Below are 25,624 nucleotides of genomic sequence, written 5' to 3'. Positions count from 1 at the left end.
GATTCTGACACTTGAATGCCTGCCAACATTTGGTATTGTCATCAAACTTCTTCATGACAATAAGGACAGGAACCATCCTAAGATGTGTGATTTGTACCAACAGTTTTTTCCATCTAGATCATGGCTTTTCCACATCTCATTGCTGATAGACTTCCACCTGGAGTCAGCATCCAATATTGCATAGATGGGCATTTCTTTAACATCAGCTGGCTAAGTTCCAAATTCAAGATAACTAACACCTTTGTTACTGATCTTCAGTGTGCTGATGATTATGTCGTGTGTGCATATTCAATAGAAGAACTTCAGGGCACTCTTGACTGCTTCTGTGAAATGTATGAAATGCTTGGATTCACTGTCAACTTCATAAAAACCAGAGTACTTTTTGCCAGCCCTCCCCAAACCAACCAGTTGCCTCTCCACACATTTCAGTTAGAGGGCAATCCTTGAAGAATGTTGAGCATTTCGTCTATCTGGGTAGCCACTTTTTCCTAAAAGGTAAACAACAGTATTCAATATTGGATAAAATCTGCCAGTGCTGCCTTTGGACATCTCTGAAATTGTGTTTTCAGTGATTGACATGAGGACCCAAATCAGACTTCTTACCTACCATGTTGTTATCATCCCTACCTTGTTGTTTGGGTATGAAACTTGGTGAATGTATTAGAAACATCTGAAAGCTTTGGAACATCACCATCAGTGATGTGTTCACAAAATTCTACATACCAATTGGAAGGGCACAAAAATGAATACTAGTGTTGAAGCCATGTTTATATAGCATGAGCTGTATTGGACAGAGCATGTTCTAAGAAGGCCTGATACCCAGCACCCAAAACAAGTCCTATATTGCTACCTCACTGGAACTACTTTAGAGGTGGGAAGACGATTCAAGGACATCTTGAAGGCTAATCTGAAGAAATATGAGAATAGCTGGAAGACTGAATTGACCCCAGTGGCACCATAATGTACAACAAGATATTGTTCATTTTGAGCAAATTCACCTTGCTGGTTGGTGGAGGCAGGTTGATAACAGATTAAAGGAAAAGGTTGTGACCAACATCACCAGGATCTACTGCTTCCTTCTGGGAATGTTTTCCATGTCTGTACTTGAAGAGACTGGTCTGAGATCTGCATGTTCAGGTGTCTGTGGATCCGTCAATGATTTCTCTATTTACTGAAGGACTGTTAACCTCATGTTGAGAGACTCCCAATGAAGTTTGGCTAGTGCTTTCATTTCCTCTCAGAAGTAGCCCTCTCAGAAATCTTTGATGGTTGAAATGGTTAATCCCCACATAGTTACACTTTCTTACATGCTTATCGTGGAAACATTCATAGAACTGCTTAACTTGACATGTTCTGAGCAGTCTCATTCAAGTCAACAAAGTGTTTGCAGTATGTAAAGTAAAGCATATGTACAAATCTTCTCAAGGTCAGGGTTTTAGGGTTAGATTCTATTCCACTTTGGTCAGGTCCCTAAACCAAATGGATATTGGCACACCTTTTTATAGTCGGCCATCATCTTAGCATTAAGGCCATCACAAAAACCATTAAGAGAAGAACCCACCTATCCTATATATTTATATGTTTTTCAGGGAGCGCAGCAGATTGGAATAGGATCACATTTAGGCACGCAAGTGGCCCTAGACAGCCTAGTAAGTGGAAAAGGAACTGGATCTCAGTATTGAGATATGTTGCCCAACTTGTGAGTGGATTTCAGCAGTTGATTAGTTCTCAACTGCATCTGGGAAAAGGCTACCAATAATGACAGCAGGCTAAAATACTAGGGCATATCCACATCGTAGTTATACTTCTTCCAGATAAAATACAGGTTACAAACCTAAACAATGTTAATTATATTTTTAAGGCATTTCAGTAGATATCATGAAGAATGTGATACATTTCCCCTCATTAAGGAAGGTCTCATGGCTCTTGTTGCTCTATTTCTAAATTATTAATTTTAGCCTTGGATAAATATTTTTTTCATATCCTAGCCTCCACAGCTACACATTTGGTCCGTCTGTCCGATGTACACGATCATTGATCTTCTAAGTGTTTTGTGAAGGATCTTTTTTTAAATGGGTTTGCTCTTTTTTGGTTCTTTATGAAAAAAATACAATAGGAAGGCTACATTGTGAGAAGAGCTTTTAAGAGTGAAGGAATTTGCGGCACACCTGAAGGGGAGCTGCTCCATCACCCTGATGCAATCCTTAGACAAAGGCAAACGTACTTCTCATGATAAACCACAAGCTTTGGTTGATGCTGATGTAGTATTCTACATTGTTTAAGGTCTTCTAAAGCAGGAGGATTCAACCCTCAGCCTGTGGACCAGATCCAGCCTACAGAGCCATGTCACCTGGCCCGCCGAGCTCCCCATGGGCCTGAAAATTTGGGAGTGGGGGAGCCCTGGCAGCATTAATTGCTGCTCCCTTGCTGCCAAATTTCTGAATTAATGAGTAGTCTTGTGGACCAGATAAGGTGGCCCTGCATGCTGGATTGGTCGGTGTGTGGGGTCTGCTCAGGCCTATGGACTGGACCTATACCACACGTGTCTCAAAGGGCCAAAAGATTGAACACTATTATTCTAAGGAAGCCTTTAGTGAGGAGATAATTAAGTTGGGGAGATGGGGAAAGATTGTGGGGTATATAAGAAAAATAATTAAATATTTGTGGTGTATAAGATATTAAAAAGGTGTTGTTAGAGCCATTTAGACATTGCAGATCCTTAGGTATTTTTCCACCTGTTATTTCTTGACTTCCTGTCTCAATTGGTCTCTTCCTATATCTACAGATGCTTTTGGAATAGATATGAACTCCTTGTTAGCACTATGGAACTTAACTGTAGTGCGTAAAAACTCCCAGTCCTTTTATATTTTTCTCCCCAATAGGCAAAGTATTCCATAATTTGGTGTGCTTGACCTTACAATATTTGTATATGAAAAATTGTGCTAAAAATAACTTTTTATTAGCTGTGTTTTGAGTGTTGGAGTTTTTTACCTGTAGTTTGGGTAGGTAATGCAATTGCCTTGCTGCAGTAAGAGGTAGTTAGAAGCCCACTAGGTGACAAAATGATAATTGTTTATATAAACTCCTATACATCAATTTACAAGATCTCCAAGAGTCATATTGATGAAAATTAAATTGCTTACAAGATTGGTGTTAATATTTTTAAATTACAACAAACAGCAGTGGAAAAATCCATTTATCCAAGCCAAGTAGAACAGTTTTCTAGAACAAATGTTAATGTTTCAGATATTAAGCTTTCGTTTCTAATTAATTTCTTACCTGTATGTTACAAAGATCATCTTTCAAACAGAATAGACTATAACCCAGCATGGTGCTGTCTGGAGATTTCTCCAGTGCTGCCACTGCTGCTAAAGGGTAAACCAAGCTGTAGAAAATGGAAAACTGACTAGAACCAGCTCGGTTTCACTCTGCATGTTGGAATGAGGAAAACTGATTTTGCTGTCCCTAGTAACTGGATGGGGCAAAAGATTATAGAACGGGACCAGGGTTATGGAACGGCACCTTAGACAAGGGGTTGCCAACCTTCTTATGTTGCGGACCGGCAGACTGTAGACCAGCAGTGACTGGCGTGCTGTGGGCAGGCAGCCAACCTTTTTTTATACACGGTATAAGAAGGGGTTGGCTGCTGGTCCAAGTATGCTGGTCACTTCCGGACTTTGGTCCAGCAGCCAACCTTTCGTGGCCCAGTACCTTCCTTTTTCCTCAGATGTAAGCTTGGAAAAGAAACTAACAGTGACCTGAAGAGTGAGTTATATTCAAAAGCTTGTGTAAGTCCCAAAAATTCTTGCCTCTCAAAAACAGCAATGCCACTTTACCAGGTGGGTATAACTTGGAACACTGATATAATATTTCGGTCACAATTCATCATACACAGCTGCTTTAATATGATTGCTAAAAAGCGGCTGGTACGGATCACTTTCAGAAACAAGATATTGGTTTAGATAAATACTAAAGCTATTTATGATTTCAGTGGTCATCCTAAGAGTTAAGTGAAAAATAAAGATAGCTGTATGTTTAACTGTTTGGTGCTTAAGGTAGATGTCACTGTGTTGTTACATTTTGAAGGTAATCTTTGCATCTGTAAGAGGTACAATTGTTTTCTGAGCTCTGATCTTCTTAGATACAACTACCAAGGAAAGGTAGGTCAGTTCTACATAACCTTTTTTCTAGCAGCTGGTAGTAAGGGTGGCTTCATTTTTTGCCAGGGTATCACCTTGGACAGCAGGATTCCACTTCTGTCTTCTGGCAGCTAAGCCTTGAAAAATATCAGATATCAATATATAAAAAGGCGGGCAAAAATGAGTAGATAGTTAAAGGTGTGAATAAAAATGCAGATGTGGGCTAAAGGAGGGAAAGAGAGAGACTATCTTACTCATTCAAAACCTTACTTTTAACATGACTTGTGCAATGGAAGAAAGGAATTGCCAGTTTTAAAGAAATCTTCTAGCATTACATTCATGCCTTTGCAGCAGTAATCGGAGCATTGTTGTAGGCTGACCTTTGGGTCATGCAGACATACTCCTAGCTAGGTGCTAGTGCTGTGGTGAGAGACTTTGTAAAAAATGGCTATTGTAGAATGACTTAGTTTAACACTTTTTTTAAAGTGTGTTTAAAAGTTCTGTAGTTGTAGGAAGGTGGGACTGGAAGGGACTTGCTGGGTCTACAAGTCCAGTCCCTGTTATAACAGGCAATGGTGATATTAATCCCTTACTTACTTTTTTTAATAAAGAATCTGCATCTTAAAACTCTTGAGTTTCTTGTACCTTACTGCTCCTTCTGGAGGGATGTTCCAGGACCTCAGACAAGACTGCAGTTTTCTTAGTCAAATATTACTTTCAGCTGTTAATGCCAGGTAGGTCATGCAGTCCCCACCGAACTGGATTTGGGACTAGATTCAAGAACAGAAAATATATGGCTTCTGCATCTTCTATTCCTTTAACCACTTTAAGAAGAATAGTGCATTATTTAAATTTTTCCACTAGAGAAGAGGTGTTCATAAATGAATGCTTCATTCTTGAGACAGAAGGATAACAAATTTACTAGAACCAAATATTTGGCAAAATATGTTATTCCTATGTGTTTCCAATCATATTTCAAAGTATTCATTAATCTCTATTTTATGTTGCTGGTTAAAATTTGGCTCAAGATTATCATAATATAAACTAGTCTCCACCACAGGTGTTGGCAGTGTGAAAATGATGTGTCCATTTAGTCCCTGCTACAGGCATCACAATTGATGTTAGCTGGCGCAGATTTATATCCAGTGGATCCAAATTTGGTAAATATGTATTCTCTAAATCCTCTAACCTTTCTGAGATATTTTTGGGTATCAAAATTAAAGCACACTGCTAGGCCCAACATGAGGAAGCTGGCAATACAGTTGCCCTAATTAATGAAAGGGTTTCAGTCTCCACTATTGTCTGTCAAATATGGTCTGTCTGCATTACTACACACTTCAGTAGAAAATATGAATGTCCCTTGCCTTTCTCTGATTCTTACTTAGGGCTATCTCCAAGTTGCTTAAATGCCATTTCTCAAGTGTCAGAGGCAGCACACTGCATAAAGAATATGACGATTAACCTGTTGTTCCATCTGTCAGATCTTAAGGCTCCTTTGTGTTTAGTTTGTTTTTTTTTAACATCGGTGTTTCTATTTTACTGCTGTAGGTTACATTAGGAGACTTCTGCTCAGGGGTCATGCTTAAACTTGTGGCAATTAGAAAAACTGAAAGGTTAAAATTTGTTGGTTTTGTGTATGTAAAAACAGAATAGCTTCATATTAATGGCAGCATAAAACAGTAATAGGATGCAAATAATTATCTATCATGCCATGGAAAGATACATTTTTGTAGTCTGCATAGTAAAATTTGCTGTGTTTCTGCTGCCCTCTTGTTTGTTTTTTCCTTTTTCTGAGTATTTTAAGGAAAAGCAAATGATCCAAGATTGTATACTTTGCAAAGACACTAATTACCTTATGCTACTAGAGTGATTTTTATGTTGCAAAATATAGTTTAAAGAAAGAAATTGACCTAGGTTAATTATTTCTCTTTCTCTCTCTCTTCAAAGCTGTATCAGCTGGAGTAGCTACCACAAGAATTTGTTAGCCAGCAGTGACTATGAAGGCACCGTTATCCTTTGGGATGGCTTCACAGGACAGAGGTCCAAGGTCTATCAGGTAATGTTCAGTTGTTGTGCAATACTGCTTTTCTGTTCACAGGGGCTTCAGTTTTAAGTTTGCTTGCATATCAGACTTCTTTCTCAGATGCTTCTAGTAATGCTTTAATGCCTTCTCAGTAGAACAAAGGGAGTTGCTGTGTTTTTACTAGTGCATAAAACTGAGCAGCTGTTCTCCAAGAGTGCCTGTGTCACTTCTTGTCTAATTAGGGATGTACATAGTAGTTTTTAAGCACTGATATTTGAACAGAAAAAAGTTCTAATGTTACTTCATGTAACTAATTTAGAAGAGGTATGATCAGAAATGAGATGTTGAAGGAAGTATAGTGCTGGAATACTTCAGTACCAGCGAACATGCTGCTGTATAGTATGCTTAAAATCGGTAAGCATTTTTAATACACCTAGGGTATATTTGTAGTACTACAAAATATGAGCATCCAGGTGTTCAAGCCATCTATAGTACTATAAACATGGCCCAAGTGCTACAGAAAAGCACCCGTTTGAAACAGGAATTTCTCTGTAGCTCTAGTCTTTGTCCTTTTAGTTACCTCTAGTGTAGGGGTGGGCAAAATAGGGCCCATGGGCTGGATCTGCCCCATCAGGCCATTCTATCTGGCCTGCAGGGCCCCTATAAAATTTAGAAAATTAATATTTATCTGCCCCAGGCTGCCTGTCAAAAATGACAGGAGCCAGTAGGACCCAGGGGAAGCCATGACAGGACCCTGAACAGCAAGGCCTGCCTGGCCCCCCCCCCCCAGCTAGAAGTCCCTGCCTAGCAGGGGCTTCTGGCCTGGGACTGTGCAGTTGTTCGTGCCTCCCTGTGCCAGAGTGGGAAATTCAGGTAGGGGGGTGGGGGGGGCAGGGGAGGACCATGGGCAATCACTCCAGTCCTTGGGGATGGCGAGGACCCTGCGTTCCTGCTGCTCTGCTCTGAGCCCCGCTGGCACTGGCCTCAGGACACTGGTGCGGGCCCTACACTTCTGCCTGGCTGTTGCTGACTCCTGTGTGCCTGCTCGCTCCCATTCCCCCTCCCTTTCCCCCCCCAGCCCTGCAGTACAGGTGGGGACCAGCGCATGCAGCCCCGACACCATGCTCCCCACGCTCGCCCATCTGGGCTGAGCAGCAGTGGCACAAGGCAGACTGGTGCTCGGTGCAGGAGAAAAGCCCCTTCCCCACCCCATGGCCGGAGCTCCCGGAGCCCACATGGGCTGTCCTGCATCTCCACAGTGTTGCTGCTGCCTCTGGGTTGCCCCCTGGGTCAGTGGAGAGTAGGCACAGGCAGCACGATGCACGGCTCCAAACAGCTGAACCAGGGAGCGGGAGAGGGCTCTTTTCTCCTGCGTTGGACAGCAATTTGTCCCACGCTGCCACTGCTGAGCCTGGGCCCCACGCCAGCTCCAGGCTCACCTGTCTGGGCTGAGCAGGAGCAGCTGGGCAGAAACTGCTGCTTGGTGTGGGGGAAATGGCCCCTCCACCTCACCACTGCCAGGCAGATTTTCCTGCAACTGCCAGGAGCCTGCGCTGTGTTAGGTTGCAGCTTGGCTCCTTCACTGCTACTTGTGAGCTGCCCTGTCGCTGCTCCACACAGCCACTGCTGCTGTGCTGGGCAGCACAGAGGCAGTGGTGAAGGAGCCGCACCACAGCCTAGTGTAGCATGGCCTCTGGGAGGATGCAGCTAAAGCTGTCCACCAGCGGGGGAGGTGCCGCTTTCCTCTGTGCCAAGCAGTAGTTTCTGCTCAGGAGCACAGGGTCTGGGTCAGCAGGGGCTGTACAAAGCTGGGTTGTGCTGCTCAAGCAGGGAGAGGAGGAACCAGCCAGGCTCTATGGGCCCTGCTGGTGCTGGCCCTAGTACACTGGCGCAAGTCCCATGCTCCCGCCCAGCTGTTGCTGTGCTCCCACTTGCTGCCTCTTCCCCCCACCAGCCACAAGCATTTCCCTACTCTCCTGCTGCTCACCCACCGGTGGCACCAGCACCGCCTGGTTCCTGGCTCCATTGTCATCTGGGACGTGGACCTGGCTCCAGAGCAGCAAGCCAGGGGAGGGATGCGGAAGTGGCAGGAGAAGGACAGGGGTGGCAAATGTGGGGAAGTGGGAGCATGGAGCCTGTGCCAGTGGCCTGGCGCCAGGAGCACTAGGAGTATGGAGCCTTGGCTTGCAGGAGTGCTGGCGGGGACTCTTCCTGCTGCGGAGGGGTGAGCTGTTGGGAAACCCTCCCCCTTCACCCAAGCCACAACCCTCCCCAGCCACCCTCCTTCCACACATGCCCACAGCCCTCACGCTTATCCACCCCCCCCCGCCCCAATCTGAAACAGACACCCACACCCTCCCCCACATGCCACATACCCACGAATCTATATGTACCCTCCCACAATATACAAGAATAGGGCTTCGTTTTAAGCTATTGTTTGATCAGCTCTATGTACTCTACACAAATGCATGGAAATCAGGACAAAAATAATTTTTTAAATGAAATTAATGACTGTTGTAATACATTTGATTTTTAAAATACAATTTGGTATTTTTATGGTTCCAAGATGGCAAACCTCCTTGCTGAAAGGAGTATATTTGGCAAAGGTCAGGGGTAAGGGGGCTGGACTTTTGGTCCCAAGATGGTGACCGGGGGCAGGGCACCTGTCAAGGAGCGGAGCTACCCATGCAGCCCTCAATGACTTGCCAAAACTCAGTAAGCAGTCCTCTGCCCAAAATAACTGCCTGCCCGTGATTTAGCACTACATGGATATCTAGGACCTCAAGCATCCCACGGTGCTCCACTCCTTCCCTCTACTGTCAAGGATCCTCAGCTGTTCTCCCAGCTGTGAAGAGTTGTTAGAAACCTGAGGGAACCCTGTCCTCCCCCTGTGTTGGGAGCAGCAGAAAGCTGCCACTGCCAGTACAGGAAAAGCCATGGTTCCTGCAGGGCAGGTGGCAGCTGCTCTTCCTGCAGGGGCTGTTGCAGCTCTTTCCACTGCCAGAGCTCATATGGGAACACCAGAAAGAGCTGCAGCCTTCACCATGAGAACACTGAGAACGCAGGGAAGAGACGTCAGAGAAAATGGGTGTCAGTGATTGGGCTCACTGACAGACTCCCTAGTGGTGTGGGGGATCTGAAGAGCAGCCCGTTATTTCTCCCTAGCTGGAGAGTGTGCTTTTCAAGCAACTTTGTAGTGCTAGAAAAATGTGCTGTTGGTGGTGTATGTACTCCAACACCATGGCTTCAGCACCAAAGTTCTGAATCCCTTAGTATCTCTTCAGATGAGTGACTGTCCACGGCCATAGGAGTAACGTTCAGCCCCTCACCTTGACAATTTAAATAGGAATGCAATGCTTTTCTTAAATTAAACAAAAGCTTTGATTTTATTAATCTAGATTCATAGATTGTAAGGCTGGAAGGGACCTCGGATGATCATCAGGTCCAGCCCCCTGCTCCAAGCAGGGAAGACAACTGGGGACAAGTAACCCCTGGCAAGGTGACTCTCCAGTGTCCTCTTGAAGATTTCCAGAATAGGTGATCCCACCACCACCGGAGAGGAGTTTATGCCACAGTCTGAATACCCTGACTGAAGAAGTTTTTCCTAATGTTGAGTCTGAAACGGTCTTCCAGCAGTTTGTGGCCATTATTCCTGGTTTTCCCCAAGGGTGCCCTGGTGAACTGTTGTTCACTGAGCCCCTTGATGTACTCACCTGATGTAGGAGTAAGATGCTACCAAGTCCCCATTCAGCCTTCTCTTTTTCAGGCTGAAGAGTCCCAGGTCCCTCAGCCTTTCCTCATAATGGAGCTTCTCCTTATAATACAGATGAATTTATAATATTGTGTGTCATTAACCCTTGCTACCCTGCATAGCTTAGTTGTCAAGAAAGCCTTCTTGGCAAAGTAAACCTTCTTTTACATTGTTTCCTCCATTTTGTTATAACTCTTTCATTGTGAGTATGGAATACTGAAACAGGAGGGAGATTTCAGCTATTACTTACGGTAAAAGAAATGTGTCCCACTTCATTATTTATGCTTCCTTTTGTTTCTTTTGTTCCTTCTTATGTCTTTAGTTACTCTGTCATGCACACAGGCACATGCCTTGAATGTCTTTGATATGCTGTTAAGAATGTTGGCCTTGCTGTTTTTATCAGAACCTTTTCTTTTCAGCCCTTGTGGAGGTATGATATTTCCCATATGGATTTCGAGTGTCATTTAATAGAACGTTGTGTTTTTGTACTTGTGGTGCCAGTGAACCAAATGCGAGGGACAAACGAGAATTTTTGTGATCACTTTCATATTTAATGCTTGAATAAGCTTTTGGGGCTTTTAAAAAGGAGCACACTAAAGTTGCTTTGAAAAGTCCAGTTTATTGGTATTTGAAAGATGCGTGGTTGTTCTATTTGGAGTGAGAAAAAGGTCGCAAAAGCAATAACAAACCAAAATGTACTTTCATATAAGTGCCTTTTGGGATCGCCATTTTCTTTTTCAAGAGAGAAATAACCCTTAATTTAAAAACAAAAAACCCCCCACTTGATGTGTAGCTCGAGTGTTGGCTTCTCTTGGGATGACTTTTAAAGCAGCACAAGCATGGGCTTGAGTGGGAGAAAACATTGTTTGAGAGCTACTAAACCTAGTAAGCCTCCTTGTCCAGAAATCCCATGTTAGTTTATACCAAGCTACATATGTTCCTCCTTTCATATTTATTTTAAATTTATGAATTACAGCTTGCTACATTTCAAGTATTTTCTTTTCTCAAAACAGGAGCATGAGAAAAGATGCTGGAGTGTTGACTTTAACTTGATGGACCCAAAACTACTGGCTTCAGGCTCTGATGATGCAAAAGGTACTTATTTTTAATTAGTCCTTGTGTCAAAGGCTCAACTTCTGTATTCCCTGCCTCTGTCCATAAAGGGGTTGCTTCTGCTCAACTGAATATGGCAACTGACCTGCTGATTTGCAAAGATATTACTGAATCCTTTACGACAAGAGGGAGAGGGGTTTTGTCCAAATTTAGGATTTATGGGAATGGTGATAATTTGTTTTATTAACCAGGAAATTCTAATTGGCGTCTTCTAAAATTCTGTGCAATGCAAACTGTACTTTACTAGTACTGAGCGGTTTGAGTTAGTTAAAGCCTGAAGGGATTTTCACAGGATCTACATATGCTTAGCAAGGGGAGTGGCTGCACATAAAATGGGTTAAGAGCCATAGAAACAGAGAAAATTAGGGTTGGAATGGATCTTACAAGGTCAGCTAGTCCAATCCCCTACTCAAAGCAGGACCATCCCCACATACATCATCCCAGCCAAGGCTTTGTCTAGCTGGGTCTTAAAAATCTCCAAGGATTGAGATTCCACAACCTCTCTGGGTAACCTTTTCCAGTGTTTGACTACCCTCCTAGTGAGAAATTTATTCCTAATATTTAATCTAAACTCCCCTTGCTGCAACTTGAGACCACTGCTCCTGTTCTGTCATCTGCCACCACTGAGAACAGTCTAGCTTCATCCTCTTTGGCACTACACTTCAGGTAGTTCAAAGGCTACTATTAAATCTCCTCTCAGTTTTCCCTTCTCCAGACTAAATAAGCCCAATCCCCTCAGCCTCTCCTCACAAGCAAGGATCTGGGTTTTCTGTTTGGTTTGGAAAAACATGGATTTTTCTCCTTTTATGTAGAAAACTGCAGATTTTCTCTTTCTTTTAAAAGAGAAAATCATGGATTTTCCCCTTTTAAAGGAGAAAAACATGAGAAACTGTGGGCTTCCTGTTGCAGGCTGGCAGAGTTCCTGCCTGCAAGGGGCTGCAAAGAGCGATCGGGCAAGGGGTGCCATGTGCATGCACACGCATGCACGTGGCAGCCAGGGAGTGTGGAGAGCAGCTCCTGCAGCTCCCTTCAAGCAAATCTATGGTAGTGAGGTGGGGAGGAACAAGAAGAACAGGCACAGGCATCATGTTGGGTGAGAGGGGAAGGGGCACAGGCCATGCAGCAGGGGGGAACATGACCCTCAAGATATCTGTACCCACAGTGGAGCATGGGGCCACAGCTCAACTGAGCCAGACCAGCTCCAGTCAGGTGCTACCTCTGCATCCCAGCATACAGGACTGGGTGCAGGAGAGGGTGCTGTGCTGCCAAGGCTGCCAAACTAAGTAGCCCCCTGCCTGCCCAGCAGTGGTGGGGACACAGCACTGTTTCTGCACCTCACCGTGGTAGCACAGTGCTTCCTTCTGTGCCAGGTCCCAGCCCACTGAGTTGTGGAGACAGTTTCTACCTGAACTCTCCAAAGACTTTCTGGATTGCCTGTGCACTGCTGTATTGCCCTCCCAGCAGATGTCAGGGTGATTGAAGTCCCCCATGAGAACCAGGGCCTATGATCAGGCAACTTCTGCTGTTTCTAAAAAAAAAAAAAAAAAAGCTTCCTCCACTACTTCCTCCTGGTCTAGTAGTCTATAGCATGTGCGCACCATGACATCACCCTTGTTGCTTTCCCTTCTGACTCTAACCCAGAGACTTTCAACAGGCCTATCTCTAGTTTCTTACTGGAGCTCTGCGCAGTCATGCCGCTAGTTTGCATACAGCGCAGCTCCTTCCTCCTCCTCTTCCCTGCCTTTGTCCTTCCTGAACACTTTTTATCCATCCATGACAGTGCTGCAGTCAGGAGAGCTGTCCCACCAAGTCTCTGTTATTCCAGTCATGTCGTAGTTCCATAACTCTGCAAGGATTTCTGGTTCTTCCTGCTTGTTTCCCAGACTCCATGCATTCATGTACAGACACCTGAGGTAAATAGCTGATTGCCCTACTTTCTCAGGAGGAATGAGAAGGCCTCCCCTTTTGTTTCCTCCTGCTTGTGCTTCTTCCAGGTCCAAGGCTTTTTGGTAAATCAAACCAGTATCATTAAGCATGCACATGGAGAAAAAGCTGTGGCCAGCAGAATGTATAGCATGTTTCTCAACCTGAAGAAAACATAGTATTTGCACCAGCCTGTATAACATTAGGGTGGGAGGGGTACATTAGTGTGACAGAAGCACATGATGGAATGGATTGCTCCTTCCCATCTTTTCAAAGTCCTGCTGGGCCCAAGTGCCTTAGGCATTTTGTAGCTCCCAGCATGTATTCCCTTATGACTTGCTTAAAAGTTCTCCACTACAGCACTGTACAGTGGAAAAAAATAAGATGCCTGTAAAAGAGTGAATGGATGGAACTGAAGTATATAACCTTTCTCTTTCCCTAAATATGATTTTATCTGCAGTGACTGTACAACAGCAGATCAGTTTAATGAACCAGGCATGTCTTTTGAGTTCCTTCTTGCAGCCACTGTGAATCGCTTCTCCCAAGTGGACAAACACTGATTTGGACAGAGCTGTTCATGATTTGCTTTGAAATGACGAATTAATTTTTCATAAAACATTCAACCTTACAACTCTCTACCCTTAAAATGCTTTTAAATTCTGTTAAACGGGAAAGTCATACTAGTGTTCCTTAAATGTGTTTGACATTCTCAGGGTAATTGGTAATTTAACTTGCAAAATACAGCTTTTATGATAATCTTATATTAAAGAGGTCTTTAAATGGTTTTTAATAGATTTTTTTCTCCCCTTCTTTTTGGTGGAAGTCAATACTGTTTTCTTTACAATTAAATGCAGCAAAAGAAACTCTCCCCATATAAATTATCAACCTTTTTATCACTTTGCTCCCCAATTACGATGTGCATTTAAAAAGGAGCTTATCTTCCAAGTAGACATGCATTTATTAGCATGTTAAAAAGTTGTTCACTTACAGTTGACTTCACAAAACTGGACCTTCCATCCCAGCAGAGAACACTTCTTTTTTTCCTTCTGAAAAAGTTTCAAAAAGTGTGTTTACATATACAAATTATGCACAAAATAGTTCAGTACTTCTGTACACATCTTGAATTTCAGTTAAAAAGCATTCAGTCCCTGAGCAGTATTTTCACTTGGTGTTGTTTAAATTTGTAACAAGGATGTTAGAGACAAAGGCTGGAACTGGAAACCTATATGAAAGTGAAACAAAAATGTGTCAAGTAAATGATATGGCAGCATAACTCAGTTTACCAGGTATCTACCTGCCAAAAGTCTAAACTCATTAGCCAAAGCATATGAAGATCTGGTCAGGGCTAATACATAATGGGACACTCAGCATTCCTATTCCCTTCTTTGTCACTACTACTATTAAAGGGCTGTTTTTTATTGTCCCTGTCTGAACAGTGGCAACTCTTCTAGTCCTTTTCTGGCTTAGTGAGAGAATTTGGGTAAGAAATACTGTTTTCTTTTCTATTTCCTTTTCTTATTGCTGGGCAAGAGTGGCAACTTTAAGAATTCTTCTCCACCTTCCCTTGAAGAGATGCACCTATGTATATCTACCTCTTACCTTGCATGATGAGTGTTAATGCCTAAATTTGGGCCTGTATAAAGGCAGTATAGCCCTCTTTTCCAGTTGTACATACATTGAGGAAAGTAATTTTGTAAGCAGTAGTCTGCACGCTTCCCTGTCACTGACCAGAAAAACAAAAGGAAAGTTGATCAGTTGATTCCTGCAAGAGAAAAGATCAATTCTGCCAAAATTACAGACAATATCTCTGTCTTGTATACTATGCCAGCCTCTTCCAACATCAGAGATGGTTTATTAGTGGATATTCTGTGTATTTTGTCTTTAGAGGCAAAAAATTGGAGCAGAAAAGAATTCTTGCTCTCCAGTTGTCCATCTTATTTAAAAACCAATTTTTGTGTTTAGTAATCAGTTTTCTTAGATCTCTGTGTGCTACTCTGTAGGTATCTGAAAGTTATCTATATATGTACCCAAAAGTTAATGATAACTTGGTAATCATGAATAAAGTTAGAATGTTGTTTTATGTTACTGGAATCCTGCAAAGCTACAAAGTCTTAGTCTTTCCTGGAGGGGTGTTTTTATATAGTAGAAGTCTACATTTTTAATTAAAAGGAACAAGGACTTACTGTTGCATCCTTCAGAGCGGGTTTCTCAGTGATTTATATAACTATTTGCAAGACAGCAGTTGAATGTTGGGAATCAAAAGGTCTGTCATCTGTGATTCTGGGACAGGAATGTAAGCTAAGAGTTGGAATAATGTTAGGAGAGAAGATAGCTAAACCTGTCTATTTGTCATATGACTTTTAGAGGCCCAATGACCTAGCTGAGTGGATAAGGCTTGGATTTGCCATAATGAGAGACCTGGCTTCTGTTCCCAGTTCTCAAGTGGTCTTTTATAACCTCTTGGTTAACTTTATTTGTAAAATGGAGGAATAATTCTTGACTATTTCCTGGGGCATGGAATTGCTCAGTGAATGTGCAAAAATATAAACTGTAGTTTAGAGGTGAGACCAAACATTCATTCTCCCAAAGTTTGTTCCTTCCCCTAGCCTCTAAAGCAGGGTGCTCCACCTGCAGCCCAAGGGCCAAATCTGCCCCACAGAACCATGGCATCCAGGCTGTCCCACGAATCTGAAAATTTGGCTGTTGGGGGAGTGATGGTAGCTTATTGCTGCTCCCCTGATGCCAAATTTCCAGATCTGTGGGGAGCCCCACTGTTTGGATAATGTGACTCTACACAGTAGATTGGGTGTGTGGGGCTCCTTGGGGGCAGGTAGAGGTGACACAGGACTTGATCCTGCTGCAGACCAGCTGTGTACCACTCTGAGACCACAGGGCCAAAAGGTTGAGCACCACTGCTGCAAGTGGCTGGGGAAAATGGCAGCATTCCACACACAAGACTTGGTGGTACAGCTAGAATAGGTATAGGCACTAGGGCTGCGCAAAATTTCGATGGACTTTTCAAAGGTGTTTTAACGTGTTTTGAGCTCGGAAGACCAAAACCAAAACAAAATTCAAGGCTTCCAGTGCATTTTCGCAACATTTTGGAAATTTCAAAGAGTTTTGAGTTTCAAAGCCAGGCTTACAGGGAAATAACAACTAAGGAGAGTGAGGGGGAAGAGGAGGGAAGGACTGCTCTGATATTGGTATGTGTATCTGGCTAGTGACTCTCATCCTTTCCTGAGGTCCTTTCCAATCCCAGTGCTCTGGGGGAGGGACAGAGAAGGAGCTTAAACACATTGTTTGAAATGAGCTTTGTCAGCTGTGCCTTTGTCAGCTTACTGAGCTGTCCTCCAGGAGCGTCAGGAAGGCTCTCACTTCCTACTTGCTAGTCTGTTCCTAGGAAGTGGGATCCAGTCCTTTCTGAATTACCCTAATGCCCTTTCTTCATTCATTCATTTCAGTTTATTCCTCCCCCAAAGTCCTCTTTTTGTTTTTGTTATTCTCTGTCATTCTTTCTCCACACAAAAGAAATCTGTGTTTTCCCTGACACTGCATTGACGGTGCAGGAAAGCACAACATCTGTTACAGAATGCAAGTTTTTCTCTGAACAGTTTGAGGCACAGTTTCCCAGAAACCACTGCACCCATCTCCTTGAAACTTGAGAGGCTTCATGGGGCTACCATCCCGTCTGTTTTCATCTGAATCAGGCAATAAATGACAAAGTTATAGGCATTTTCGTGATTCCCCATTATATAACCTATGGGTGAAATGCTGAAACATGTCGAAGCAGCAAAACAGTTTTGGTGAAACGAAAGGGACTAGCTCTTCAAAACAGTGAAACAAAACACTGTCCCTTTGAAATGGTGAATCTGAAATCAAAATGAAACGTTGCTGTTTTGCACAGCTCTAATAGGTACCACATTTCACTTGAAATGCTCAGTGATCCACAAAATCCAATAGAGCTTTGGGCAGCAGTGGGATGTTTCATTTTCATTGTCTCAGGAGTTAGACATATATGACTGAAATTTATTTTTAATGCAGCAGTTCTCAGATAAGGTGCCATGGCACCCTGGAGTACCTTCTGAACCTTTCAAGGGTGTCACAGGGTGCAACACAATGTTAACACTTAAATGTGCAAACACAGAATTAACCCAGAGATTCCAAATAGGAATTCATAGTGTTAAAAACATTCTGATTTGTTACAGTCTTTCTGAATTCTTTTACAACAGAAGGATTGCTCGGTTTTTTTATGTAATCGGAAAAGTGAAAACTAAGAGCTGGTATTTCCCAAGAGGCGTCTTAAGTCTAAAAAGGCTAAGAACCACTTTTGTAAGGTTTTTGAGTGCATGAACTAGTGAAAGTATTATTCACTCGCTTATGATATGCACCTTTCCTTCCAAAATCAGTCCTCTGAAATTGGGGTGCGTATCTTGAGTGAGAAGGCTGATTTTTTTTTTGCTCTAATAGACGCAGGGAGCATAGAAGAAAGCAGGCATGGACTTATAGCTGCCTTGATAGCTGCTGCTGTTCTGTGTCCTTGAAAACAGAAAGGGGGAGGGGAGTGAGAGTCTAGTGTTTAACCCTCTCACAGCCTGAGCACTTCAAGCTGGCTCTGAGCAAGTGAGCTGCTGCATGTAGTCTGTAGTATCTTGATGAGGCTGTCTCCTGGAAAGCCACACTTCTTGGACACATCTCTTTCTAGGAGGACTGACTTGTATCAACCAGTCAGCCATGACCCTAGTAAGATATCTTTTGTTTATATCTTCCAAAAACAAAAACATAAGAATATAAGGATCTCCATTTACTGACTGTATGTCCACCTTGCCCAGTATCCTCTGTCACACAGTGGCAGAGAGTAGATGCTGAAAAGGAGAGTGAACTGGTTATAACCAAAGTATTTTTTCCCACTGTTCCTCTCTTACTTTCCATGTCCCTCATTTAAAGTCTAGGAGGTTCTAATCAAGAGGGTGTAGCCCTAGCTTCCATGCTCAATAGGTACTGATGTCTGTTTCCTCTAAGAATTTATCCAACCCCCATCTTGAATCTAGCTAAAGGTGCATATTTTATTTAGAGGTGTGCGGTGTGCTAGAGAATATGGTAACTGTGTCACCACTTGCATTTAAAAATGAAAAAGTAAGCACCAGTCCTGTAAATAATTGCATGTAGGATCAGAGTCAGCACACTCTGGCCATGTGTTTAGGACATTGGCTTAGGAACCAGAAGATCAGTGTTCTCTTCCAGGCTTTTTAAGGATTTCCCTTTTGACCTGGATCTAAGGCTTAATTTTCAAAAGTGCTGAGGCTCTTGCAGGTCTCACTGACTTTTACTGGACTTGTAAGTGCTCACTGTTGTGAAAAAATAGGCTAAATCTTCCCATTGCCTCACTTTCCTTCCCTATAAAAAGGGGACAATTCCCCTGCTTCACACACAGGTTTTATTGTGAATTAATTCATTCATGTTTGAGGGATAATTGGATGCAATTAGGTACAGGAAACCCTCACTATTTGCAGGTTCAGCATTCACAGTTTCAAATGTTCACTACTGCTGAACCCGCTTCTTAAATACACTTAAAGGAGTCCTTGGGAACTCCATGCTTGCCACTGCCATGCTCCGACTGCTGCAGCCATGCCCCCCCCCCCCCCCCAGCGCTGGGGGCGCTGAGTTCATCAACGCCATGCCTTATTCGTGTATTTTGCCATTCACAGGGGATACGAGAATGTATCCCTCGCGAATGGCAAGGGTTGCCTGTATTTACTAAAACATAATAAAAGTGGACGGGGGCAGATCCAGAGGAGGTGCAGTGACATGGCTACATCCCCCTCCCTCTTTTTGAATGGGACTGCGCTGGGGGAACCTCTGGGGACTTAAAGTCCCCAAAGCAGGTAAGAACCTCACCCTTCTTCGTGCTCAAAGGCAGGTTCCCATCCCTCCCCTGCCTGTGGCCGCTGCTTTTCCCTTCTGTCCTGGGGTAGAGGGCAACAGCAGGAGCAGTGATGGGCTGGGAGCGAGTTGCGACTCCCCAGGCCTGTTTCCTGGAGACTGGGCAGGGGGAGGGAACCCGCCTGCTGCCGCTGCTGTCACAGCCCAGTCCCCAGGCAGCCTGGCTGGAGTGAGCAGGAGCAGCTTTGAAGCTTTGCTGGCCCCCAGGACAGTAGGGAAAGCAGCAGCCAGAGGCAGGGAAGGGGAGAAGAGGGGACCTGCCTTTGAGCATAGAGGGGCAGCAGGGAGCATTCTGACCTGCTTTGGGGACTTTAAAAAAGTCACCAGAGGCTCCCAGTCTGTCCACATCAGTGAATTGCAGGGGAGGAGACTGGGACCAGGGGTGCAGCCACCTCTGAAGCACAGGTGGCTGTACCCATAACCACCTTTGCCAAATCCTGTATCTGCCTCTGAATACTGATAGGGCAGGGGTTTTCAACCTTTTTTAACAAGTGTACCCTTTCTGTCTCAGAGTTTCAACTTATGTACCCATTTATATTTTTTTCTTGTTTTTAAGGGGGCAGATTGAGGCTCCTACAGTAAGGGAGGGAGTGGGGCTGAGGCAGGCAGAGCACAAAACTGAGCTGTAAGCAGCTCGTCCAGGAGGCATGGGGAGTGAGCAGGGCACGGATCTTGCCACTGCATGCACCCCAGGAGGCATTGGGGGGGTGGGGGGGCATGTAGCCCTAGATCTGTGCATGGGAAGGAGTGAGCTGCTGCTGAGGGCTGGGACTGGGGCTGTGCCGAGCTCGTCCCAGATGGGGCTGGTTGTGCTCAGGGTGAGTGGCTCTGAGAGGGAGCTACAGGAGGGGCTGCAACCACTCCAGAATTTGCCATTCTCCACCCACCCCCCCGCCAACCTGCCCTTCCCAGTGCCACTGCCACCCACCCTGAGCCCAGTCTGGTCCAACACTATATAAAACTAGGCTGCTATAGACTATGAACACTTTTGAAATATATAAAGTGGTAAGGCACTGTTTGTTCTGCAAATGGATGTTTTTCAGTTACTGCAGTGAAAACCTTCACTCCTTTACCTAGTGTTTGTGCAATACTGACCTGCAGTAGACTAATTTATAAATGAATGCTTTTGAACTAAAGCTCCAGTCAATTAAAACAAACTGGACAAGATTCAATCATTTTGAACTGGGAGCGCTGCTTCCCAGGCATCACTTTGTTAGATGAGGTGTGGACACTTGGTCTCATGGAGAGATGCATCTGTCAGGAGCAGAATAATCAGGGGACATATGTTTTGGGAACAATTGATCTCATACTATAGTTTGACTCATCAACACAATTCAAAGCGTTTATCAGGACATTTGTACCTTGTATAATTCCCATGGAAATCTCAACAAAACCACTAAAATGCATAGCAACTGAAACTAAATTCATACAGCAAGGATTTATCAATCTGTTTTATCAAAATTGTTTTTCCAACTGTGTGCCCCAGTTTAAATTGGGGAAGCAGTAGGTGGAAACCATCAAAATCTGATAACAACTGACCTTGGTCCTAATGAGATTTAATGTACTCTGCAGGTACATTACAGAAGTGGCCATGGAATCTAAGCCTTACCCACCAACCATAACATCTTATGGTATTTTTTAACACAAATATTAAATATACATCAAATGAGATCATTAAGCTTATTCTACTCTTGAGATCTCAAGGTTTGAATGAAGTTGTTTAAAGGTGAAAGATGGAAAACTGAGCCCCTCATAAATTACAAAATATCTGTTCATTTTTAAGACATGCTGCCAAAAAGAGAATTACCCATATTGGATACTGTCTTGAATTTTTGTAGTATAATTAGAAGACTGTGTAATGAGCATTTCAGACGAGTGTCTATATGGAGTAAAGATTTGGTAAGACACTAGTAGGAGCTGTGAGCTTGTTTGACTCCCATGAGTACCAATGAACATTTCAATTTAAGTAATATTATCTGCTGGCATTGCCTGTTCTTTAACTAGAGATAAGAGAATCACTTGCTTCCTTTGCCATCAAATCAATAATGTTAATGTCCTCTGTTGCCACTGCAACATAGACTATGCTTCTCTTGGCACCTGTTCTTTGAAGCAAGCTGCTAAGCATTTTTTTTTTTTGCTTGCAAAGTTCTCATTAATGGCTGGAAACTACTATATCTACTTGATTCCAAGACAAAGTGCTCCCCCCCACCCCCATTCAACATGGGGAAGGGGGAGGCAAGCTCCTTGTTTTGGATTTAAGTATGGGGGTGGGGATGGACAGAGGGCAGGTAGCCGCTGCAGCTCCAACCCCAGCTCTTACTGGGCCTCTGGCCTTAACCTTCGTCTGCTCCTCCCTCCCCCCTCCTGGCACCTGCAACCCTTGCCACGTGGCCAGGACGGAGCTGGAGCTATCATGTGTCCTGTGCCCCTGGGCCAGAATGGGGATGGAGCCATGCCTGATGGTATCTGTTGTGGGGGTTAGGAGGCATAGGCTACAGGAAGTATAGATGGGCAGGGCAGAGGCTATCGGGGAGAAGTGGAAGGACTGGTGGCAGGGTACAGGCAGCACCATGGGGGGCAGGTGGCAGGGAGTCGAGTGGTGGGGGTGTAAGGAGTTGGGGTCAGGCTGCCTGCCCCAGCCCTTGCTGCCTGCCCCCCATACCACTGCCTTCCCTATTGTAGCAGTGGGGTAGGAGCAGGTGCATTTAAGACAATTTGCCAATAATTAGATTCTATGCATAGAAGGTTATAATAATTCCTGTTAAAATCTCCTTCTATAGAATCTAATTATTGTGGGGGGGGTGGGCGGGGTGTCATCTTCAAATTTAAAGTCATCTTGGGCCACTAACAGACGTTAAAGAATGGGGTGGGATCTGATGTGCAGTCCCAATAATTGTGCTTCCTGACATGCCACACATCAAGCATCGGATCCAATCTTGTCATATTGCCAGTGCAGGTGAGCCTGGGATCATAATCCCAGTCTCTCCCTGCACCACCAACCTTTGCTGCTGGGTGTGGGAGCTCTGCCATCTGTAGGGATTCCCAGATGGGGGAGCTCACTGTGCTCCCCCGATCACCTGACCAGTGCTCCAAGCCTCTGGAGCACATACTTTGTATAATAACTTTGTTGCTTATTCCTGGTTTTGTCATGCCATTATTGAATGAACATGTGACAAGTTCTTCACTTAAGATGTGATGTAGTAGTTAATTGTGTCTTAAGTGTAACATATCAGAGGCCTTGGTTTCAGTAAATGTAGTAACTTTTTTCATCTAGGTTTACCTAAAACATGTATTCAAATTTAGTACACATTAATGTCAGTGTTTGAGATGGATGTATTTGATTCTTTATAATGATTTCAGACATCTGAAAGATATTGATACAATGCTGTTTTTAAAGGATGCATCAACATGTGCTCCAAGTAGTGCTGTCTTTCTCATATCTTTGAAGCAGTTCCCCCCGGGTTTGGAAATTATTAGTGCAGGCCAAGAGCAGCACATTTTTTGTTTTAGTAGTTCACAAAAAGAAAGTAAGGGGGGCTATTTTGTGGATCTTTCCTGTGGAGAGTTGTGTTCAGATTTACAGTCATAGAAAAGTGGGGCTGGAAGGGACCTCCAGGGGTCATCTAGTCCATCCCCCTTCCTGAGGTAGGATCATCCCTAGCCAAAACATCCTATGCAAATCCAAATCTAGACTCTTCATAAAGCTACCATCAAGCCTTGCATAACACAAGACATCCTAGCCTGCGGCATGTAAAGCAGGGGAACTATAGTAGCCAATGTCCTGCCCTGTCCTATTAAAAGGTTTGTTAATATACACTCAAGAGATTCCAGGTAGAAGTCCATGCCCCGAGCTACAGAAGAAGGCAAAAACCCACACGGCCCATACCGATCTGACCTTAGTGTTAAATTGCTTTCTGACCCCAAATACAGTGATCTGTCACCCTGAGCAGAGGGGCAAGACCCTCTAGCTAGGAACCTCCAGCTTTAAGTCCAAGTAGGAGCATTGGCACAGCCCAGTCTAAAGCTCCAGCCTTACCTGCAGCCAACACCCAAAACCTACCAGCAAAGCCCAGAAGCATCCACCATCCTCCAGCATGTTCATGGTTCTTCCCAGTTTTGTCATCTGCAGACTTTCTCAAGAAGCTTTCTATGCCAACATCCAAATAATTAATAAACATATTGAACAGCACTGAGCCCAAGGTGTATCTCTGTAAGACTCCATTTGCTTAGATCCCTTTGCAACTCCACTCCACTTAGTGGATTCTTGGATGGGCTTCTCAGAAGTTCATGAAAACATTAGAGGGACAGGGAGGAAAAGTTAATATAGACAAGGCTCCATAAATATTTCTGGTATCTTTCTGGGAGCTGGAGTAGGGATTGATGTATTTCTTCTCTGATTTTCCTATCTCATTCCCTACTTCATCGCTAAATTTGTTGCTTTCCTGTGCACAGAATCTTCCTGGCAGAGACACCAGAGTACCCCTTCCACATGCATCTAAGGAAGCAGTCTTTCCATCCAGTGCATGCATCTAGTCATTTGAATGAGTTGTAGACTCTACAAGAACAGAGACTTGAATCAACCAGTACATTCAGTGTTATGTGTATAGAAGTTGTAAATTACTATTCTACTTGAGAATGTGCTGGCAAGCGCCCTTTTTATGGTCATTAGGTTGCTCATTTCAGCAGTGGTAATACTTATGAAAATCCCAGTAGTCTGTTGGAACCTGTTATATATGTGATTACCACCTGCTTTTAGAATAGTTTTCAGTCTCACTTAATCTGTTTTTTGTCTCCTTTTATTTTCTGTTTCTTTAGTGAAGCTGTGGTCTACCAACCTGGACAATTCAGTAGCGAGTATTGAGGCCAAGGCCAATGTGTGTTGTGTCAAGTTCAGTCCCTCTTCTAGGTACCACCTGGCTTTTGGCTGTGCAGGTAGGTAACACGTACATAGCATGGGGAAATAAAACGGACAAGGATCCCTCCTGAATTTCTTACTATACCTGTTTTTGGCTTAGCAAGGCAGTTCTTCTTAATGGTTTCCCATCTATTCAGATGTTCTGATTCCCTGGCTGGTTTTGCTTAGATTGTGACTCTTAAGAATAAAGAAACTTAATGTTGACGTGTTGCAAAAAGCAGATTGAAATTGGAGTGTGTAAAATATCAACTTGCTTGACAAAGGTGTTTCACTAAAGTTTAGTAAATAGCATGCAAACATAGAATTGAATTACAGTACCCACTAGCAATATTTGTAAGTAAAGAACTATTTATGAAAAACTGATGGAAAAATGTGCAAGAATCAACTCTGACAAAGGTGTAAAAAACCTCAATTATTTTTCTGTCAGATAAATCAGATAATCAGGATTGCCATCCATTTAGAATGTACTGTGGTAAGAAAAGCTAAACTTGCAAAGCAGAGATGGAAATTAGGCCAAAATCTAGGAAGAATGTTAGAACTTCAAGACATTCATGGCATAAAAACAGTTTTAAAAATTCATTAAAAGTATCTAGCTCTGTAGCATTTATTATCAGTAGATCTCAAATCACTTTACAAAGGATTCAAGGTACAAAGGTCAGTATCATTAGCCCCATTTCACAGATGGGGAAACCGAGGCATGGAATTATTAATTGTTAAAGTATTTGTCCAAGGTGACCCACTAAGTTGGGGCAGGACCAGGATGTAAACCCAGCTCTGTTAAGTAACTAGTTCAGTGTTTTATCCACAGGGCCCGCACTGTTTCCCAAAATGAACCTTATCACATGCACCTCCTGAAAGTCATCTTGGATTAAGAGGCAATACTGTATCCACACTTTGAGAGAATAGAAAAATTAGGTTAAAATGGTGTGATTCAAAATGACACCAATAGTGAGGAGAGATTGGGGAAGAGGAGGAGAAATTGAGAACCATGAATTTACAGCTGCTTGACGGATGAGGAAACTGAGCCTCTAAACTGAAATTCCAGAATGGATATTTCATCACTTAATGATTAGTAAAAGAATCACGTGGAAGTATTAAAATAATAGCAGTAACTTGCCCATAAAAGATTCTCTAATGGATCTTGCAGTCACAATAATTTGCAGACTATAAATGATAGAATGGAAGGGTTTTAATAAGATTTGGAACCCACTTTTGAACTTCATAGGAATTCAGGACAACACAGCACATTTGTTTTACTATATTAAGTAAAAAGTACTTTGTGTACACTGTTTATTATTCTGTGGAGGAGGCAAAGGGGGAGAGTAATTTTTTCCTATTTCTCTTTCATGTACCAATTTCAAATAATCGTATATGCTTACAAAATTCATTTATTTTTAGGAAGAAGGAAATATGACTTATAAAATATAATAGCTGGAGTCACTTAGGCTATCAGATGAATACAGGAATAACACATAGAGCTTCCTTTAGAGACAGCAGTATTTTAACTGAATCCCCTTTCAAATAGCAGACAAGATGCAATCAAATTTGGCCATCCCAGTCATTGCCCTATAGGAACCAACACTATCTATACTGTCAACTAATAGATTGACAACTAAAGTAACAGGCTACTGTATAAAATGTGGAGTCTCTGTTTTTCTTCTCTGTTGGATTAATTAATGTTCCAGGTGTTAGTCATTAGGGTTGTGTGAAATTTCACCAACTGTTTCAATTCAACACTGTTTTGACTCATTTTGGACTTGAAACAGCAACATCAAATCGAAACGAAGGGCTTTGAAACAGCCTCCAAACGAAACAATGCT

The 25,624-nt window shown here is 43.2% G+C and overlaps 1 protein-coding gene across 1 annotated transcript in view; it reads left to right on the top strand.

Moving 5' to 3' along the window:
* Positions 1-25,624, top strand: part of RFWD2 (ring finger and WD repeat domain 2) — a gene marked incomplete at its 5' end in the record, with an annotated part of 205,772 nt that overhangs the window by 95,784 nt on the left and 84,364 nt on the right. The window contains 3 exons of the mRNA XM_019530579.1: positions 6,087-6,195; positions 10,927-11,008; positions 23,705-23,821. Coding sequence (XP_019386124.1) covers positions 6,087-6,195; positions 10,927-11,008; positions 23,705-23,821 — 308 coding nt within the window. The remainder of the gene's footprint in view (positions 1-6,086; positions 6,196-10,926; positions 11,009-23,704; positions 23,822-25,624) is intronic.

The sequence above is a fragment of the Crocodylus porosus genome, unplaced genomic scaffold (genome assembly GCF_001723895.1).
Source record: "Crocodylus porosus isolate Cpor-Errol unplaced genomic scaffold, CroPor_comp1, whole genome shotgun sequence".
NCBI classification, from domain to species: domain Eukaryota; kingdom Metazoa; phylum Chordata; order Crocodylia; family Crocodylidae; genus Crocodylus; species Crocodylus porosus.
This window is presented reverse-complemented; position numbering and strand designations above follow the sequence as displayed.